Source organism: Garra rufa, chromosome 22 (genome assembly GCF_049309525.1).
Source record: "Garra rufa chromosome 22, GarRuf1.0, whole genome shotgun sequence".
NCBI lineage: Eukaryota > Metazoa > Chordata > Actinopteri > Cypriniformes > Cyprinidae > Garra > Garra rufa.
In genome coordinates this window covers 30,183,971-30,199,289 of record NC_133382.1, presented here as the reverse complement: position 1 = coordinate 30,199,289, position 15,319 = coordinate 30,183,971, and the positions used below count along the sequence as shown (strand labels likewise).

The 15,319-nt window shown below is 34.4% G+C and overlaps 1 protein-coding gene across 1 annotated transcript; it reads right to left on the bottom strand.

The window, feature by feature from the left end:
- Positions 1-2,589: 2,589 nt before the first annotated feature.
- Positions 2,590-15,319, bottom strand: pmp22b (peripheral myelin protein 22b). Its single transcript, XM_073828148.1, has 5 exons — positions 15,182-15,319; positions 14,502-14,596; positions 14,321-14,414; positions 7,105-7,245; positions 2,590-4,793 (listed from the first exon to the last, which is right to left on the bottom strand). The coding sequence occupies exons 2-5, from the start codon at positions 14,577-14,579 to the stop codon at positions 4,633-4,635; spliced, it is 474 nt and encodes a 157-aa protein (XP_073684249.1). The 5' UTR covers positions 14,580-14,596; positions 15,182-15,319; the 3' UTR covers positions 2,590-4,632.

Below are 15,319 nucleotides of genomic sequence, written 5' to 3'. Positions count from 1 at the left end.
GTCTGTGACGTTGTCTTTCTCATCCCCTTTTTCCCCTAAACTGTTTTGTTCTTAAACTCTTTTAGTCTCTAACTCTTTTTCTTACAATTATTTGTTTTATAAGTTTATAGCACATATAAAAGTTGTCATGAAACTCACAGCAGGGTGCTAGGATCTTGGGTAAAACATTCTTAATGCCTTTTTTGTAAGTGTTATCTAACATTAGCCAGACATATTTCCTAATATTGTGATCAGTTTAGTGTCTCAGATTTTGCATTCACTGTCTCAGAGACCGATAATAAATGTATTCTAAGATTGTTTTGCTAGCGTACCCATTAACGTATGAAAACATCGTTTCTGTAGCTCAGAACGTCGTTTTAATAACGCTTTTCTTGTCAACATTAGGATACAGAAAACGTTAGGGAAATTTGATCAGTTTGCAAACATTATGGGAACATTAGTTTAGAATATTTTCTGAACCATCTTAAACAAGTAGCTAGCAAATTTCAAAAACATTACACTGCGTTCTGAAATTAAAAAAGTTTCAGAAAAACTTCCATGAACGATAGTGCTAATGTTTTTGCTAGATAACTTTAAAGGAGTGTTTTATTAACGTTAGTGGAAGTACATTTGTTTATAACTTTGAGAGAGCTTTTCCCGAATGTTAGCCAAAGTTAGCTGTTAGCTGTGGTGTTTTGCTGAATGTGACTCTAATGTGGATTTATGAATGAATGAATAACGCAAAAAAAAAAAAAATGTTCTTAGAAATCGGTATCAAACACGGCATCTATTAAAAATGTCATTTCTAACGCTGGATGGCAGTCTTTCTCATATTTTCATATTGCTGCACTATTTAAATTACGCCACTATGTGGCACTATTTTCAAATGATCTTTTTACTTCAGTGGTTTACAACTGGTGCTGAAGAATGGGGTTATTTTTGTGTCTTTATTATTCAAACAAACATACTGTGTTTAAGAGTAAAATTAATTATTTTGTAATTAAAAAATAAAAGTTTGCAAAAAAAAAAAGTCTTCTTAAAGTGCATATTAGAGACTCCGGTGAATTGATGTCTAGAAAAATAATGTAGGAACCAGATTTTCTTTAAAATATACTTCAAAATACGCTATTAAGGCTTCTGGAGTCGTTTTTGTGAGAGAATTTTACTTCCGCATCAGAAAAACTGTATTAAACATCAGTATTAAAACATCAATATTGTAACTTATTTATAACATTTGAACTTTTTGATTTAGTACAATATTTTGTCATTGCAGCATTTTAGTGCAATCTTCACTAACAACTGCAGTGGATTTATATTGTATACCCAAGTTCACTGTTATCCCACCGGTCACAATTGTGACCATCAACATGTTTATTCATCCTATGACAACAAAGGTGAATATATGTGAATTTATGTATTCATTTTTATGCGAAAACATCTGGTCATGTGACAATTTGCACTAACCATGTGAAACTGCACATATTTAATTGAGAGCCTTTATTTTTTCCATATTTGCTGGATGTGCACTGAAACATCAGTAAGTAAAGTGTTTGGAGCTTTTAAAATGAAAATCTTTTTTGGGATTAAATGGGTTAAGTAGCACGGGTATAATTGCAGCAACAGCCAAAAATACCTTGTATGCGTCAAAATTATTGATTTTTCTGGTAACACTTTACAATAAGGTTCATTAGTTAAACCTTAGTTAATGTATTAACTAACATGAACTAACCATGAGCAATACATTTGTTACTGTATTAACTAATCTTTATTACCGTTAGTTAACGGAAATACAGTTGTTCATTGTTTGTTCATGTTAGTTCACGCTGCATTAACTAATGTTAACAAAATTTTAATAATGCATTAGTAAATGTTGAAATTATCATTAACAAAGATTAATAAATACTGTATAAGTGCAGTTCATTATTAGTTCATGTTAACTAATGTGGTTAACTAATGTTAACTAATGAACCTTATTGTAAAGTGTTACCATTTTTCTTTTATGCCAAAAATGATTAAGATATTAAGTAAAAAGTTCTATGAACATGTTTCAAAATTTAATTTCTGAGTGATTAGTAATATGCATTGCTAAGAACTTAATTTGGACAACTTTAAAGGTGATTTTCTCAATATTTTGATTTTTTTTTTTCTGCACCCTCAGATTTCAGATTTTCGAATTTGTATCTCAACCAATACATCAGTGGACAGTATTCAACATTTAATTGATGTATAAGTCTCAATTTCAAAAAATTGGACCCTTTAGACTGGTTTTGTGGTCCAGTGTCACACATTAGCTACATGAAATATGCAGAATTATTTGATAGTCATAGTCTGAATAGGGTGATATTCTGATATCCTGCAAACCTGGCACACTTGTTAATGTTTTTTAGAAGTTGAAAACATAAAAAAAAATCTCACTGACCCCAAACTTTAAAATGTTAACACACAGTCAGTGTAAAATTCAAAATAGTGGTAAAACACCTGTAAAATAAAAAATACGAAAAAATACATCCAGTATATTGTGCCCTGTTTTTACAGTTTGAAACTACTGGTTTATGCTGGTATATGCATATTTGCAGAAAGTTAAAAGAGAGACAAAGTTCTGCCAGGCAGTTTTCTTTTTAATAGCTTTTAATGAACACACAAACACAAGCTTTCATAAGAGAAGCGAGTCAGAGGCACAGAGTTGGGTTCTCGAGAATGAACAGTCTTCATCAGAGCTCACACTCCTTCAGACACGACTTACAGTACAGATGTTTTCAGAAGGAGCACCACGACATTCAATTAAATACAAATAGTACACTGTTTACAACTGTTTAGCCAGATCAAATGAATACAACACGATTCGGTTGTTATTTCAGGTTTTAGTCTTCGGATGTCAAGTAACGATTGGAGTATAAAGTATTACTATAATGTTGGGAAATGAGCACATGCAACCTTTTTCTAGTGCTGGTCCCATGTCAGAACAGACCACATATTGATTATGTATATGAATATTTCTAAGGGGATTAATAATTGCTACATACAGAAATCCCTTTACACACATACACACACACAAAAAGAAAAAGTATCATAAATTGTTTTATTACTGCAAGTAAAATAAATTAGTCTGCTGCTGTGCATAAAAAGTTGTTCAGTCACAAAAAAAAAAAAAAAAAAAAAAAAAAGCAGGAGGGGATTTAGTGAAACATTCATCAAGCCATGATCATTACAAAACATCATTTATTGTTTTTGCCGTTGCAGGAGAAGCAGTCTAATACATGGTCCTCAGAACAGGGCCTTTAAATGTAAGTAATACGTTTCTCTTTTAATACAGTCACATGCTATTACAGTACATTGTGAGTTATGTGAGTAGAAACAGAGCATCTCAAAATGGTAGCCATCGCAGCATGTTAGATTTGAAGTATTGAAAAATGTTTCCATGCATGCAGGTGTTATGACGCATCCATCTCGTTATCATACACATTTTTACCTGCCACTGATGCTTTTCTTGATATATTGTTTATATAGAGGATTGTAAGCTGTCACTTTGATATTTGGAAAAACGATACCATTATTTTAAAATAGTTTAGCTGATATTTTTATGCATGTCTGATTTGAATATGCAGGGCGTTCGCCTCAGCTGTAATGCCCCAATTATAACATCTAACAAGTGCTCAAATGCATCAACCATTACACATTTGAACTGTATTTGGATTTAAACGCGACACATAAGCGACATTTATTCGATTAAGTGAATGAATTACTGCTTTCCTCAAATCCTGCTGCTAATACTGCTCTTAAAAGTAACTTCAACTAGTTGCTAGTCTGTTTTCACCTCATTTCCTTCATCGCAATCTCCCAAATCTAAACTAATAACCAAGTGCTACTCAGAACACATTTTGTTTGTATCATTATAAAATGAACCGTTTTGGTGAGTACTGTATTTACAGAATTGTGTTATAGGCACAAGCACAAAATAATCAATGGCGTTCTGATTTTGGCTTTCAGTCATGTTATGTCCTTCTAAAGAAAGTCTAAATGGCTATTAGTTAAAGGAATGGTAAATACATAGCACCATTTTTGTTGGAAAACAAACGAAAAAACCCATTTAAAAAAAGCTTTCAAAATTGCAAATCTAACTATGGTGTTTAAGTTACTTCATCTATGAATTCTCAATGCAGCTTCATTGAAAACACTTCCTTTCTCTTTCCCTATAATTTAATACATGCACTTTGGTTAAAATACATCCAAATCCTTTTTATACGTATTTTTGGCCTTTTTACGGAAGGAAAAACAAACAAAAAACAATTGACACAAACACACATTATGGCTAATGATGCACATTTCTGCGACAAACACGCACTCTAGGCACTTAATTAGCTAAACGAAAAGCTCTCAGAGGTTCTTTGTCAACAGAGCAAACATAAAATACTATGTACATATATGTAAAAAGTGTTATAAATAGGTTTTAAACCAAAGATACTATATACACATCTTCAAATGATGACAGTATTTGAATATGTCTTTTCGGGGGTGGCAGTGGGGTTGATTCTGACTGACCCCCCCAGGTGAAGAAGATACTGCTTGATTTCACTTCTTGGTGGATGCAGTGCGATGATACTTTGGCTTCAAAGCTGTACTTCCAGGTGGCAGCCACTAGATGGTGGTGCCACCTCACTCTCGTTTTCTCAAGATGACATAGATTAAGCCGCTTATGAGCGCCAGAGGGAAGGCTACCCAGGCTAGGATGTAGGAAAAGCCGTAGGAGTCGGATTCAGGGACCCATCCGGTGTTCATTACCGTATAAATGATAGCTCCGCTCATAACGAAAAGACCTGGGGGAAGAGGAAGACAAAATTAAGTGTCTAGGAATGCAAAAAATAACTGATGTTATTTGATACACAGAGAAAAAAAATTGTAAAAACAGGGCACAATATACTGGATTTATTTTTTCGTATTTTTATTTTACAGGTGTTTTACCACTATTTTGATTTTTTCACTGAAAGTTTAGGGTCAGTGAGATTTTTTTTATGTTTTCAAAAATCTTTATGCTCATCAAGGCTTCATATATTTGATCAAAATAAAAAATAAAACACGTAATAATGAAAAACATTATTACAATTTAAAATAACTGCTTACTATTTTATTATATTTTAAAATGTTATTTATTTCTGTGAGGACAAAGCTGGATTTTCAGAATCATTACTCCAGTCTTCAGTGTCACATGATCCTTCAGAAATTATTATAATATGCTGATTTGGTAATAAAGAAACATTTCTTATTATCACTGCTGAAAACAGAAACTATCATGCACATTCAAATTATTATTATTATTTATTTATTTTTGTGTTTTTTATTTCGGTGCATTTTTCATTTTTTTTTTTCAGGATACCTTGATGAACTAAGTTCAGTGTCTTTGTGTCACTATTGATCAATTTCATGCATTCTTGCTGGTAAAAAACACTTAAAGACTTATTATTATTGTTATTATTTGTTTTTTATTATTATTTATTTCAGCATTTTTTTGTTGTTATTTTTGTTAAAAATACATAATATATTAATATTTTTATTATTATCAATGTTGTTTTCAACAACAGAAACTCATGCACACAAATCATTTATTTTTTTATTTTATTTATTTAGCAGTTTTCAATTTTAATTTAAAATATTTATTTTATTTATTTTTATAAAAAATACATATTAATATTTTTATTTGGTAACACTTTACAATAAGTTGTGATGTCTTAACATTAGTTAATGTATTAACGAACATGAAACTATGAACAATGCATTTATCACACTATTTGTTAATCATTGTTAATGTTAGTTAATAAGAACACAGTCGTTCATTGTTTGTTTATGTTAGTTCGAAATGCATTAACTAATGTTAACAAACACAACTTGTGATTTTAATAATGCTTTAGTAAATGCTAAAATTAACATTAATATGAATATATGCTGTAAAAGTAATGTTCATTCTTAGTTGTTAACTAATGTTGTTACCTAATGTTAACTAACAAACCTTATTGTAAAGTATTTCCTATTATACTTAATATTAACATTAGAAACATAGGGAATACTTTTGTAGTCAGAATTTTACATTGAATGTACTGTAATTGAGAATGACGTCTTTATTTATTTAGGCCTACATCTTTATAATACTTCCTAAGTAACATTCACCTGAGTACTACTGTTTTTGCCCAAGTCTTAACTATAAGCTATGCATGAGGGAGGAAATATGACAAAGCACTTTCAGCATTTTCTTTTATGTCAGGCAGACCACAGGCCACCTCCAGAGTGCCAGTCTTGACATTTCATCTTGTGTCAACGTCTGTGTATCCGGTGCCAACTCAGTGGGCACCTGTAACTGTCTAGCTTTGTGCCGTTTACACCCTCGGCTCTCCTCTGACATTTAGCTTTCAATTAACATCCATCCTCTCTGATGCGACTCACAGATATGAACTCTAAAAGCCCTTAGTACGTACTGAAAGATATTCGTGTTGCACACAGAGCTATTCATTATCAGGCACAGTAATGAGCTCTAATAATACTCTGTTTTCATTACATCCCAAAGAGCCAAGAATTTAATTAAACATTTCTAATGAGAGCTATCCTTTTACATTAGCTCTAGTTTCAATACAGTAAAACTCTGTATCTGATCTCTATTATTGTTTATCATAAATGAAGAAAAACGCTTACTCGTTCGGTAGCCGTGCTTATTTATAACTCTGCGTGCCGCGTGATTTGATCTTGAGAAATCGTAACTAAATTATCTATAGGAAGTGAGCGCATTAAAGGGTTTCCTGTGCTGTTTATGGTTTAATGAGAGTTGAAAGGACTCATTAGACTAAGGCCAGAGGTCTTTTCATCTAGCCGAATGAAAGCAAATACACCTTCACAGGAACAGAGGAGATCAGTAGATGCTTCATAGATAATCTTTTATTAATAAATGGTAATTGATCTCAGATCACCTGAGCGAGCTAGTTTAAATGCATATGCAATTTATCGTTCGCCTTCATTTCAACTGCAAACACTTTGGGTGCGTTAACACTGCATGAGCGTGTCAGCGTGTTATGTCAGTCTCATTAGCGTCTGCGAACAACTAAACCGATCCATTAAATGTTTATATGACGTTATGATACTCACTAGCAAGGATCTGGAATGCTCCAGTGAGGAAGAAGCGTCCGCCCTTCTGAAGTGTAAAGAGCTGGCAGAAGAACAGGAAGAGAGACAGGAAGCTGAAGATGATTGACAGGATCATGAGAGCTTGGACTGCCTGGATCCAAACTGAAAGACAGAAAGCATTTCAAAACATTAGTGCATGAAACCACTTAAAGCAGTTTGAGCTGCAGAAATAAAAACCTTTGCTCTTGGGAATGAGATGGTCATTTTAAATGAACACGAATAGGCATTAAACAGGTCATTTTCTTCTCTCGATCGATCATTACAAATGTTCCAGTAGTTGCACTTTTGCATTGCTGTGCAATTTGAGATGTGCACTTAGATATCTATTTATTATTGATAATGACAGACGTGAGTCTGCAAAAAACAAAACATAAAATATTATAATGAACTCTTGTTGCATTTAAAGTTTTGATGGCTGTGTCATGGATATAAAGAGCACTGGAGAATCCAGGAACTCCTAATGCATTGTGCAATCCCATAATGAGGTTTCTGTTCCTAAAAGCTCTTAGCAGGTTACCAGCACCTGATATTGATGCTCTCTTGACGTTCCAGGACCATAACACGGCAACTTACAAGGAGCACCATTAACTCTGTATTACCTATGTTTGATGGCTTTAAAAGCCCCCCGTGTGTCATTTTTCTTTTGCATTAGAGCCATTCCACCCTTTTACATATGTGGACAGGAAAGTAAATGTTTGCATTAGCGTTTTCCTGCATAGCAGGAAACATTTTGCTTGCTTTGCACATCAACTGCCCTACGCAAGTTTAAGAATTGGAAGATTTTTTAAATCTTCTTATGCTTTAAATCTTATTTAAGTCTCCTGTTCTCAACAGTCTGCAAATCTCTGATTAAAAATACAGTAAAACAGTAATGAAGTATTAATAGAATTTACAATAACTAGTAAAACTGAAAGCACACAATAATTATTATTTGAAATGAACACTGTATATTTAGTAGGTACTTGCTAAATAAAAGTATTCATTTGGACTAGTATAAAGCTTTGGACAATAAGTTCTTCCATCAAAAATGTCAATAGCGTGCTGTGAGACTGGTTTGAGCGAGTTTGGGATTGATGAGGAATGCCATAGCAGATGTTTTAGTTTAATGTTTAGCGTGTATTCTGGCTTTGGAATGTCCCATTATGTACAAATTGTTCAGTGTGTTTCTGTTTTGCCATTGTTATCCTCAATAGAGTTTAAAAGGGATAGTTCACCTAAAATGCAAATTTTGTCATCAGTTGCCAACTCATTTTGTTTAAAACCAGTACAACTTTGTCTTCTACCGAAGATAAAAATACTATGAATGGAAAAAATATTAAGAATGGTTTGACCATACTAGGAAAGTCAATGGGGTCCAAAACTTTTGACTTTCATTGTACACTTTTAAAAATAAAGGTTCATCTATAGTTCCATGAACCTTTCAAATCCATTGCACAAAAGGTTCTGAAAAATGGAAAAAGGTTCTTTTGATTAATTAAATGCTCCTCACACTAAGAAACGCCAAGTTCTTTTAAGAACTATTTGCTAAAAATGTATTTTGGGAACCTAAAATAATTCTCCAATGGCATCATGGTGAAAACCCCCTTTTGGAACCTTTATTTTTTAAGAGTGTTTAGAAACAAAACCAAAATTTTCTCAAAAAATATCTTTTGTGATCCACAGAGGAAAGTCATGAAGGAATTATAAGAGTGAATATGGTCTTACCTAACGAGTCATGCTCAATTTGTACCGCTAAAGCAGTTTATATCAAAGCCTTCATTTGCTACTATTGATGTTCCGCAGGGCTCAGTTTTGGGTCCTCACTTATTTATTTTTTATCTTCTACCTCTATTCTACAATTTTTAAGTTGTATGGTATTCAGTTTCACTGCAATGCTGATGAAACCCAACTTCACCTGTCCTCCAAACCTACTTCAACTTTTCCTTCATCTATCCTCTCAGATTGCTAAACTAAATAGTAGTAAAACTTTTATGTGATTGCTTGGTCTGTTTAGGCTATAATAATGAATATTGTTGATTCAATGTTGCTCATTGTAAAGTTATCTAACGAGTCAAACTCAATTTATACAGCTGAAGCAGTTTACATCAAAGTCTTCATATGTTACTACACTGTAAAAAGTTTTCACCAGATTCAACTTAAAAACCTAAGTTCAGCAGCTGCCTTAAGTTAAGTTAAATCAGCTTAAAACTACAAGTCATTTTAATGTATCACAATCAAAATTAGTTCATTTAACTTAATATTTTAAGGCAGCTGCTAAACTAATGTTTTTAAGTTGAATCTAGTGAAAACTTTTTACAGTGTAGTAACATGAATACTGATGTAAACTGCTTCAGCTGTATAAATTGAGGTTGACTCGTTAGATAACTTTACAATGAGCAATTGTTTTTAAGTTGAAACTGGTGAAAACTTTTTACAGTGTACTGGGGTTCCACAGGGCTCAGTTTTGGGTCCTCTCTTCTTTTATTATTTATCTTCTACCTATTGGTAATTTTTGAGAAATCTGGTATTCAGTTCCACTGCTATGCTGATGAAACCCAACTTTACCTGTCCTCCAAACCCACCTCTACTTTTCCTCAGTCTATCATTCATCAGTTGGAAAAAAACGTATTTAAATTAAATTAAACAAAGACAGAATTTGATGAACTATCCGTTTAACATTAAGGAAGCATTTTGTTGTTCTTATACTGTACATCACACAGCATGAGTCCAGTAGTATGCAAATGCGTGAGCATGAACATGTCGTAGCTCTCTTTCTATCTCAGTCTCTACCTTTCGTGCCCAAGCAGTAATAAGTGGAATGCATGGGTTGTCCAGCATGTCTATTTCTTATCCAAGGGTCATTCCTGTAGCATCAGGTTTCCACCTCTCTCTCTCTTTCCTCTCATGTTCAGCTGTGTCTGCCGCTCCCCTTATAGCCACTAGAACTGTCAAACCCCTAACGCGGATCGGCCTACTACAGATAAAACAAAATCAGAGCCGCTACTCCAGCCTCCAGAAGATCAGATCCTCTACTAAAGCCTAGTGCAAAATAAGACCCTCAGACAGTCGTGACATTGCTTACATCCAGAAAAAGACTTAATCAAGTCCTTGAAAATCTGGACTGCACTTTTGTGGGGAAGAACTGGCAATACAAATGATCCAAAGTTCTAGCAATGATCTCATTAACAGCAAAATCGTAAAGCTCAGGCAGACACGGATAACCCTAAAAGGACAAGAAAAGCCTATTAACGGTTTTGTGCTCGTAACTCCGAATGGAAACAACTATGGAAATGGCATTTGTTTTTCTCCGAACATCTCATCAGAGAGCATGTGAGGAGACTATTCTAGTATGCATCCATAAATACTAGGTGGTGCTGCTATCTCTGTTTTGCACCTAAACAATACAAACGATACAATAAATCTTTCTTAACAATGAAGTAAAAATAGCACAGCCTCTCGTACAGTCTATTTACTCGCTGTTACTAAGTTTACCCTCAGTTTATCTCCTCTCACATGAGATAAACAGACTATCTTTTCCTTCCTTCAGACTTGTGACATTTAGAGTTTCCTGATATAAGGAGCGACAGTACTCGTTTTGAGCTTGACAACACCCTATGTATTTCTGTCAGCAGTCATGCACTTAAGGCAGGGATTTGTGTTTCAGGACAGAAGGTTTCGTTTTGGAAAGCCAAGGCCTTGTGTTTGCATTTAGAGGGGTACGTATGGTCCTGGGTGTGAAGAATGTGGCTTAACAGATGATAAATATGCAATGCGAAACATAACACAGGGGTGCGAGTTTGTGCGCTAATACTGTACCGCCATAACCCTTGTTTGGTGCATGAAATGGCTCTCTATAACAGGATGATGAATAGCATTTCACGCATGCTTTAGCTGCCAGTGTTGAGTAGCTTCGCCATGCCAGCTGTTCCGCATCACTCCCGGTGTAAAATACACCATTCAGGTGATCTAAGGATGCCTTTGCACTGGGTTTGATTGCAACCCAGGCTCATTGGAAATACATGCCTCTATATACACATTTCTGCAATTACGTATTTTACTGCATGTTTTGTGGCAGTTTCAAAGTGAAATGTCCAGAGAGTGGCGCTAAAACACGTTCAATATGTGGCACGTTTTTATTATGTTGGTACACTCTTAAAAATAAAGGTGCTTTAAAAGGATCTTCACAGCAATGCCATAGAAGAACCATTTTTGGTCCCACAAAGAACCATTAAGTTAGAGGTTCTTTAAAGAACCATTTCTTTCTTACCTTTTTATAATCTAAAGAACCTTCTATTGCCACTAAGAACCTTTTGTGAAACAGAAAGGTTCTTCAGATGTTAAGGTTCTTACAGATGTACAGGCACATATTGTTGCATTTTTATTACACTGCTTGAGTTAGGTATTGTAGCTGTTTAGAATTCAAATAACTGGGTAGTGTCGCTAAAGGTTAATGCTTTGTGTTGGAAATATCCCCTACAAATGCATGAGTGTTAACAAATGCAAAAGTGATATAAAAACACATTTGAAAAACCACGCATATGAAGCTGTATATGCGACAACAATATTTAGAAGTATCAGTTTTCAAATAGTGCAGAATGTTAAAATTGCTTTATTGTAATATAATATTCTGCAAGAAATTGTGTTAAAATTAGGCTTTATTCATCAAAACTCTGTGTGTAAATCATACTTTGTGTGAAAAGGAATAAAAGTTGACAGGGTTTTACTGCCTCTAGTGTTCATTTCAACTAGAAACTGCAGTGATTCATACATACAGGTATATTTTTTCAGTTTTGCAGAAATGTATATAGCATGTATTTCTAATGAGCCTATGCACGATTGTTTGTTTGATTTAACCCTCTTGATTTTTCTCTGGCCCTCTAAGGATTTTTTTCGAATTATACTATTAATGCTGAAGCACAGTACGTTTGCCTTAATAGAGATGGATGCAAGATAGAGAGGAATGCAAGCTGCTGTCAGATGGATATTTCTCGAGAAATAGATTATAAGTTATGTTTTTTATAAGCAATTTGTGAAATGTTAATTTAGAAAAAATACTAATTGGTAATTCATTTTAATGCAATATACAACTTTCAACATCACTTTTTTTTAGACTGTAAAAAGACTAAAAATATTATTCATGCTGATTCTGTTAGCTAATGTTGACATGTATAACATTACTCATACACGTCTAAAACAAAACTTATTTAATGTGTTAACTAAACATTATTGTAACTGATGTCATACGTAGTGAAAACATTTGGGTTAGTAAGATTGTTTCAAGTTTTTAGCATAAAGGCTTATCAAGGCTGCATTTATTTGATTAAAAATACAGTAAAAATAGGAATGCTCTGAAATATTATTACAATTCAACATATTTGGTTTCTGTTTTAATATTTTTTCAAATGTAATTTATTTGTGAGATTCAAAGCCGAATATTCAGCAGCCATTATTCCAGTTTTAAGCGTCACATGATCCTTCAGAAATCATTCAGATTTGGTGTTAAATTTTGTTATTATCAATGTTAAAAGCAGTTGTACTGTTTAGTATCGTGTCGGAAACTGATACAGAGGATTTTCAGGCTTTTTGATGAACAGAAAACTTGGAAAAAAAAATAATATCTTTAATGATTTAAAAGACTTTACTGCCATTATCAATTTAATCCGTCCTTACAATAGTGTACATGAAGGTTTATATTTAAACTGCTTTTGTTTGTGTCAAACGTCATCAACAGTCAAACCAAAAATTATTCAGACACCAGATATAATATTATATTTTATTTTACTAGTGGGTGCAGGACACTATAGTTCAATTATGTAAGTGAGGATTGCAAAATAAAGTAACTGTGACATATTATACCCAAAAATTCCTCATACAGTGGACTACAAGTAAAATTGAGTAACATTTTATTTGACACTTTGACCTGACCATATTTTGTTACATACCTTTCTATCAAAGTTATCTGATGACAATCAAGATGAATTTGCTCTGACACAGTTTAACTCGAGTTCTTGTCATATCTTATTACCATTTTCTAAACTATAGCAAATAACCTGTGATAATGTGAGATTCAGGTGTCTGAACAAATTTTGGGTTGACTGTATGGTATAACATTTGAATTATAAGACAAATCTGTTTAATACATGCACCAACGACAAAACTTTTCACAGCTTAGATGCCCATCAAAAATTAACTTAAGTAACTGGAAAAACAGCCTTTTTTTCCAGCAGCATAGCAGAGACACGTGAGCGGGCGCATGAGCGGTACAGAAAAGCCTTATGTGCCCACCCCCACACCACGCCCTAAACAAACACGCCACATTATAGGTGCTACGCCAGCTGACTGAGAGCTATGAAATAACACAGCAAAGCATTCTGGTCCCGCCTCATTTCCAAAGTGCACAGGGAGGCGTTTCCCGCTCTGAACCATGACATCATGTCACCCTCCAAGAAACCCAATAGTGAAACAGTGATGTGATTTAGAATGTACTGTAGGCTACCTAAATTATTTTTTTTATGCATTAAAGAACATTTCTTTAATATTCTGGTGTACACGTTACATGGCAAAAATCGACAACGTAAGTTTGTATTTGAATCAAAAGCCTAACAATAAAAAATGTTTTACTTTCAAACTGCTTTCATTCTTGTATTAACATCCCTTGGCATTTCGATTCGTGGGTGTGACTCACATCACGCCATGTTCGGCCTACGGCGATCTGATGCTGCGCCATCATAGACAGATCGGTCTAAATCTAATCTGCTTTGAATGCTACCTCTGCCCCACCCCATATGTTCTCAAACCTCTTTGCAACCCAGCACTCTCCACTCCCAAACAAGGGGCCCGAGCTCAGCGCCGGCAACCAGACTATTTATACAGAGCTGATGTTGAAGAGGGGTCTGTTGTGGGTTGAAACTTCACATTTGCATTCTCACCCCTAGATGGCAGTACAGAGGTGTGAGGCAAAGTGGGCACACCCACCACAAAGTGTGGTAAACAGGCAAAGGGGCTTTGACAGTTATTCCACGATCAAGCCCTCCGTAAATAAGCCGCTATGAGTAACAAGCCAAGGGTGGCTCTTTAACCCTTTACAGGGAGACAGAACTTTTCCTAGCTTGAGATGAATACCATTGCACCTTAAATGTTTCCTTTCATCACAGATTCCTTCTTAATAAACAAATTTAAAAATGAAGCAGGATCCTACCTCCAGTGTCAGCAGGGTCACATTTGGACGCTCCATTCAATACGGTGCAATTTGTCCAGAGGTCTGAACTGCTGCTGGGGTTAACAGCCCATGCCTGTTTGATGCAAGAATACTCATTAGCAGGGGGTTAAACACATAGATAGATAGATAATAAATAAAGATTTAGAATAGTTGTACTTACACTAACTATAGTTGACACAAGGAGCAGAACCAGTCCTGCCACATGCAAGACGACGATTCCCAGTAAGAGGAGCAGCATGATGCTTCCTTATGGTTCTGTATAAACATCAAAACATTTTATTGATAAAAAACATCAATGACCAATTATTAATTATAATTTAGCCCTTTAATATTATTTTTCCTAGTGGATTTAGGTTGTTATTGTTAATAAATAATCATTAAATAATATACATTTATATTTTCTGTCACTGGAGTTGAATATTATATAATATAATATTCAACTTTTAATTAAAATAATTACAATAATAATAAGTTTTAACTAATATGTCAAAAGCTGACTGTCACGTGAAACATGTCTAAAAACTGTTTTGCTCTCCCAATAATTGCAGTTCTGAACGTAGTTAGCTGAACTCATGTACACCATTTTCCACCATCAGTTTTGGCGCACAAACAGTGTTGACAAGTGCAAAAACAGCGTAACACATATTCTTAAAACGTCTCTATAATAATTAACTCTATGAACTTAGAGCCTAGACATCATTGTATGGAAGAGCCAAAACATCAAAGTAGCTTCTCTTATCCTGGAGGCAAGATTTACTCTCTTCTCTGATCCCCTCCAGACTTTTTAAATACTCATAAACAGGCAACGAACGTTTGTACTGCGATATAACTCCAACTTACTGCGAGCAAAGCGAAAGTAAGTCCACAAAAATAGATGAAAACGCCGAAATGCAGCCGCGCCACGCTTGTCAAAAGTACTGCGTATTTCCAAAGTCCAGATCCCTGCGACTAGATTAAAGTGCTGCATGGAGCAGCAGT